A 6878-nucleotide genomic window follows, 5' to 3' on the forward strand; every position below is an offset into this window, starting at 1 on the left:
TATCAGTATGGCTCTAACACAACAGAAGCCAAGAGGAGCTAATATCTAATAGCATCCGAGTTACACCAGTCATGCAGCATATGTGAGACCCAGAGGCCCAACGTCTTCCTGAGAAGACAGGAACAAAACTCTGCCATGAGCATGTCCTGAAAGCAAAACTTTCAGATCTTTCTGGTGGCTCTGTCTGAATACTCCTGATTAAGATATTGCATGATCATGAGACATCTGAATATTCATTAGAAACGACCTCAGAGCACTCTCATCCCCTTCCTGCATCTGATCTAAGAGCCGTTGTCATTCTTTTCTCTCTTTTCCCTGACTGACTGAATGGGTATTTAATGAGCCCATACAAAGCTGAACAGCTTCAGTGGGACAGAGAGAGCATGACTTGCTCAAAAATAGCCTACAGTCTGGTGGCTTTCAGTACTCTCCTGGGAGATATCGGTTCAAGTTCCTTCAGTGAGATGAGAGTCTTCAACCTTGGTCTTTCATACCCCAAGGAAGCAATCTGATATATTAATGCTTTTTATTAACTGACGTGGCACCATTTCCTCTTGTGTGAGAAACCGCCAATCTCATTAAAGCACTTAACCTTGGGAGAGTATTAGGCTGTGTAACATGAGTGAAAGGAAGCACCATTTTCCAACAGCTGCCTATGTCCTATTCCCCACCAGCTACATCAGACATGCCAGCTTTGATGAATCTCATTTTAGGTGGCATTCCTGGCTTTACAAGAACTTGGTGCCTGACTCAGGAATGCAGCTTCCACTGGAGGACAGAGGCAACAAATGAAATGTTACAATTCTGAATCCAAATTTCCTTCGTGGACTTAGCTATGGTTGTCATGGAAGGGCACCATCCATCAAGGAGCTCTGAGGTCACACATCTCCTTAATTAAGGGCATGATTGACTTCTACAGAACTCCATGGAAGAACTTCCACGGACTTCACCAGGAAGTGGTTTATTCCTCCGGTGCCCCTAATTCCACCATGGTGTTTAAGCACTCTAGTTTGCTAGGTCTATGATGCAGTAGAGTGCTTATATGCCAAATGGAGCATAGTTTATCTCAGTTCTCACAAAGCTCTACTGAAAAAAGAAATGGAAGCTATTAAATAATTCAAGGATGTCATAGCCATCAGCTGGCTGAATACCTGCGAAACACAACATGCTTACAGAACATGATACTAAACCTTATCTTACTCAGAAGCACTGCTTTCTAAGAAAAAATATAAATGTATAACAAGAAGACTTATTTCTTGTCATACTGGATATCTTTTAATAACAATAACAATGGGAACACAGCATTTCACATCCAAGTAAGGATAAATAGTTATTTCAAATCAACATCACCTTTTTAATCTCTGGGTGTAAGGTGGGTGTAAGGTTAAAGATAGCATTGGAGCAACAAGATGATATAGCACTGGGGCAACAAAGTATCTTCAACACCTAATTCTCAAAACTAGAGAGCTTAAGTTTAAAGCAACCAGAGCTAGCACTTCAAAGGTCCCTGCATTATGTCAGCTACATAGTCAAATAGACTAATAAAAGCACCTGCTCCATAGATGGTCCACAGTCTCTAAGCCAAGAGGTACAGTCCCTTCTGTGTTCTGTATACATCAATGGACTATATAGCCATGCAGCTTTGGGTTTCCAAAGATCCCTGCATCATGGTGGGTTTTTTGGCCTTAAAAGAGAAATTAATATTTAGAGAGTGTGTTATGGGCATTCAAAGTCTCAAGCATCTCAAATATCCTATGAACCACGTTGCAACCCACTAGAATGGTATTTTTATGATGTGAAACTGTAGATATGTGTTGCTGCACTCAATAATAGATTGAGAGCATATGGATGTGCAAACTCAGCTGGGAAAGTGTTGGAGGGCTGTGTAGAGCAGAGAGAGCCAGACCTCATGTAGATTCATCCCTGCTTCCTTGCAGTCTTTGCGGGGACTCAGATGGGGGAGTTGCCTGGAGTGGACCGGTCCCACAACCACACCTGGATTTTGTCTAGGGTGGAGTTTTCACTCCAAAAGAGAATCTACAAGGAACAAATACTTATGCAATCTGGACGAGCAAGTGACTGGGACCTGAGAGTGACCCCAGGGAGGTATCGTATTTAGTAGTGTGGACATCCCTGTTGACTTTCGGAAGTGTTCGAGCACAGCTGTAACTGCGGTATCCAGAGCATTCCCTCTGTGACATGTGCACAGTAGCCGAATACCTCAAAGTTGGATAACAAATGCCAGCACACTGAGCAACGAGTCACCGAATCGAGGAGCCTCCAACAGAAAGGTCAGAGGTGTGTCTTCAACTCTGCCCTGCTGTTTAGGTTCCAAGCTCAGCAGCTGCGCAACCGTTCCTTCCTCCACTCCAGATCCACAGGCTGGACTGTCTTTAGCAGATAAGCACCAAAGTAATTTTTTTCAAAAGCTATGCAAGAGGGCAATGCTCTCCTTAAAAGCATAGTCACCGAGATAGCATGTCACTGCCACCAGCCCCCATCCCTTGTGCCTGTGGAGTTTAGCTGCTTTGAGGCTTAGAAGTTAAGTACGCAGAAGTTTTAAGCATCATAATTTTAGGCAGCAGCCCAGGTGATATATAGGCACTGTAAGTCCTTTGTGGATTTTCCACCCAATGTCTTATCTGCAGGTGCAGTATGCCATTATGTATGTGTTTTATGACACAAAAATACTCACCCATGGTTTCTGATCCTAGAAAGCAGCAGATTGATCAGAGAATGTGGATTCTGAGGAGCAGTCATTGAAAGGAAACTCAGATCAAAGAGATCAAAGCAGCTGACAAGGTGCAGAAAATTAAGCACTGGGGTGAGTTGAAGCAGACAGGAAAAAATGAGAGAACAAGACAGAGAGCTGCAAATATGTTTGGACGTGCACGCACACACGAGTGACTCCTCTGGGCAATACTGAGTTTCTACTCCTGCACAGACACAACTTTCAACACATTGCAGCAGATTCAAAAGGAAATTGGCCTTCAACACAGGGCTGCCAAACCATTTTAGCCAAGAAATAAAACTGCTCCAAAGATAGTAAGGTATGGTGCTGAGACACACCTTCCAATACAAATGGGAGAACATGAAAAAGTCACTTCTATGTTCAGTCTAGCTCCTCCTTTTAGGATACTCTCACCTTTACACATGCCCATCCTTAATTACCGAACCAATTTCACAAAGCTCTGACTATGAAGCAGGACCCTCTTTTGTCCAACAGCAGCTATAAAGGAAATGAACTGTAGAGTGAAACAGGCAGTGCTGAAAAACAACATCTAAATTAAATACATTTTGGAGGTTTACTCAACCAGCCTTGGTCCAGTCCTGCGGCTGAAGTACATCTAGTTTAACTGAATGTGAAAAGAATGTGTCTGCACTGTTTGAAACCACACTGGGATGCAAACCGAAGTGTGTGTGTGTTGCAGAGGGGGTGGGTGTTTGGGAGATTCATTTCAAAAGCACACCCCTGAGGTGCTTTTCAGTTCTCTAAAATGCTCCCGTAGACAGAGGCAGCAGGTGAATTCAAAACAAAAAGATCCTGATCCAGCTGCCTGTCACCTGCTGCAGTGCTGAGCCTGTCTCCCTGCCCCACCGTCCCAGGCAGGGCACGGTGCACGTCTCCCCAGCCCCAGCAGCAGCTCCTCTCCCCACCCCGAAGGGCAGGTCTGTATTTGAAACCACAGAGGCGTATAATCTGATGGAAACGGCATTCTTTGAGTCCGTGGGCAGTGCCCAGCACCCTGGTAACACTACATTTGTTCCTTCATTCGCCGCTGTTTAGTGAATTCTCAAAACAGTGGTGTGCAGTTGGGTTTATAAATTACAAGACAACAGACAAAGGGAATACATGAGACAAAATTAAAGACATTACTCGTAGCTCTCATAAATTATCTCTGTAGCCTATTTTAACAGCATGGATTTACCAGTGCATGTTAAAATAGTACGAATAATAAACCCACCTAGTAGACTAACTAGACATTAATGAAAAAGCAGAATATTGTTTTGCGTTCTCCAAAACACAGAAATAAAAAATATTCCCACCAGTTCTGATAATGCCTTTCCAGGGGGAAAGAAACATAATCTTCTATATTGAAAAAGAGAGTGATCTCTCGGAGTCGGAAAGAAAAGAAATTAATAAAACTAATTACACGCTCCGCACATGGAGGAATCGGAGGCACCAAGTCAGCCCAGGAGAGCCGGGCTCTTTGATTTTGTTCGCTTTACAACTTCCCTGTTGTTGTCCGCGGCCCAAGGAGGCACCTCCTGGTGCCCCGGCGGGGGCTGCGCGGAGACGGGCTGAGGGCGGGCGCTTCCCCCGCGGGCAGCTCCGCGCCCCTCCGCGCCCGTGGGGGTGCAGCGGGGTGAGTCCCACGGCCCCGCGCCGAGGCTTTGCATCTCTGGGTGCTGTCCCGGGCAAACTCCGGCTCCCAATTACTCCCCCCCGACCAAACTGGCGGGTTGGGCTGCCTTATGGCACCGTTCCCTTAAAGGGGCCGCGTGGGAGCGTGTGTGTGCGAGTTTGTGTGCGAGTGTGTTGCACACCCGCTCCCGCTGCCAAGCGCCACGAAGAGCTTTGCAGCCGCCGCGCCGAGAGCCCTGCCGCCCGACCTCCGCTTGCAAATCACCCTCGGCGGGAAGCAAAGCGCTTGGCATGTAGGAGACTGGAGAGGGAAAAAGGTGCGGGGAGGAGGAAAGAGAGGGGAGAAGAAGGAGAGTGGGGGAGGAAAAAAAAAAGGGAAAAAAAAAAAAGAGCTGCCTCTTTAAATGCTGGGGGCTGAGCCCTCGCCGGGGCGTCCGCAGCCGGATCCAGCCTCCCTCCCCTTGGCCGTGCCTCTCCGGCGCTTGTTGCACAGCCCCAGCGCCGGCAGCGCGGCGCACGGGCGCTGCTGCTGCGCGGGGAGCGCGGAGCCGCGCCGGGCCGGGGCCATGATCCAGCCGCACTGCGCGCCCGCCCCCAGCAGCCGCGCCGCCGCCCGCTCGCCCTAGAGCCGCTCCCGGCGCCGCGCAGCCTTCCCCGCCGGGTAAGTTTGCAGCCGCCCGGTGCCGGGGGAGGGCTCGGGGGGAGGCGCACCCAGCCGGCAGCCCGGCCCGGCTCGGCTCGGCAGCGGGCAGGTGCGCGCCTGTGCGGCTCTCGGGGGGCGCAACTCGGCCGTCCCCAACTCGGACCTCCAGACCTCCCGCGGCTTTTGCAGCCCTCCTCTAACAGGTGACTCGGTGGCTGCCCGCTCCCCCGGCGGCTCCTGCGCCCTCCTCCTCCTCGCTGCCGCCTAACAGGTGGCGGTGCCGCCTCACCTTCCTCCGTGCAGGTAGGGGGGTCCGCACCCCCCTGCGGCCACCGCTGCCCCTCCCCGAGGGGCTCTCGCAGCCGCCGGGGGCTCTCGCAGGGGCTGCGTTGCAGCGGGGAGGGGGGGAAAGCCGTGCCCTGCCACCCCGCTGTTTCTCTGGAAGCCGCTCACCCCCCTGCCTGCCTTCATGGCCCCGCTGTGTGTCTGTCGTTGCAGTGGGCATGGGGAACCAGGTGGAGAAGCTGACCCATCTGAACTACAAGGAAGTTCCCACGGCCGACCCGACAGGTATGGACAGAGATGAAGGGCCCAGGATTGGGGTCTCCTACATCTTTTCAAATGACGATGATGAGCTGGAGCAGCAGCAGGATTCGGTGCATGACCTGGGGGGTGAGCACCCTGCCCTGCAGCCCTACGATCCCCAGCTGCATGAGGTGGAATGCTCGGTCTATTACCGGGACGAGTGTATTTACCAGAAGAGCTTTTCTGAGGACGCACTGCCGGAGGAGGGTGATGAAGGAGGTGGGGGGCATCTGAGCACCTACACCCCGGAGAACCTGCTGAATAGGTGCAAACCAGGTGACCTGGTGGAGTTTGTGTGCCAGGCCCAGTATCCGCACTGGGTGGTCTATGTCGGGGATTTTCAAGTTGTGCACCTGCATAGGCTGGAGGTGGTGAACAGCTTCCTCACCGATGCCAGCCAGGGCAGACGGGGCCGCATTGCCAACCAGCTGTACCGCTACAAACCCCTCAGCCCGGCCGTGGTGGTGCGCAACGCCCTGGAGCAGGTGGGTTGCAAGGACCGGGACTTGAGCTGGAGAAACTCTGAGTGTTTCGCTGCCTGGTGCCGGTATGGCAAGCGGGAGTTTAAAATCGGCGGGGAGTTGCGCATAGGCAAGCAGCCCTACCGATTGCAGATCCGGCTGGGTGACAAGCGCAGCCACACGCTGGAGTTTCAGAGCCTGGAGGATCTGATTATGGAGAAGAGGAGAAATGACCAGATTGGTAGGGCTGCTGTGATCCAGGAGCTCTCCAGCCACCTGCAGGCTGCAGAGGAGGAGGAAGAGGAGGAGGAAGACCATCATCATCATCCAGGTGCTCGGACTGCTGTGGAGTAGTAGCCCCAGCACCACCATGCTGCTTAGCCTGGGTGATGGGGATTAAAACTGAAGGCTGCGAAATTGAGCTGTTATAAGCCCTTTGGGCCCCTTCGGTGCAGCTTCATTCCAATCACATGTGAAAGGAAGGGGGAAAGCTGATTAAGTGTCTGTGCTTTAGTGCTTAACTCCTTCAGTGCTTGATGATAAAACCACTGACTTATTTGCAGAGGATAAAACTCAGGGCAACTCTACCCCTCTCCACTCCCACTTCTTTCCCTTCCTCTCTGCCCTCTTTATGCATAGCCTTTCCCTCAACCATCTGCCAGTAGGCCCGACACTACAAGATGCTAAATGCCTTTGACATCTGCTTATCAGCAGAAGTTAAGAGTATTTAATAAGGTTAAGAAGGAGCCAACAACTTTCAGGACATGACCAAGTAGCTCTGAGTGTGTGATTAGTTGGTAGCTGAGAAGCATGAGGATATTGT

The 6878-nt window shown here is 50.9% G+C and overlaps 1 protein-coding gene across 1 annotated transcript; it reads left to right on the forward strand.

The window, feature by feature from the left end:
• The first annotated feature begins 5512 nt into the window (after positions 1-5512).
• On the forward strand, positions 5513-6409 carry LRATD2 (LRAT domain containing 2). The gene has a single exon (XM_075144560.1). The coding sequence runs from the start codon at positions 5513-5515 to the stop codon at positions 6407-6409; it is 897 nt and encodes a 298-aa protein (XP_075000661.1).
• The last annotated feature ends 469 nt before the right edge of the window (positions 6410-6878 follow it).

Source organism: Calonectris borealis, chromosome 2 (assembly GCF_964195595.1).
Source record: "Calonectris borealis chromosome 2, bCalBor7.hap1.2, whole genome shotgun sequence".
Taxonomy (NCBI): domain Eukaryota; kingdom Metazoa; phylum Chordata; class Aves; order Procellariiformes; family Procellariidae; genus Calonectris; species Calonectris borealis.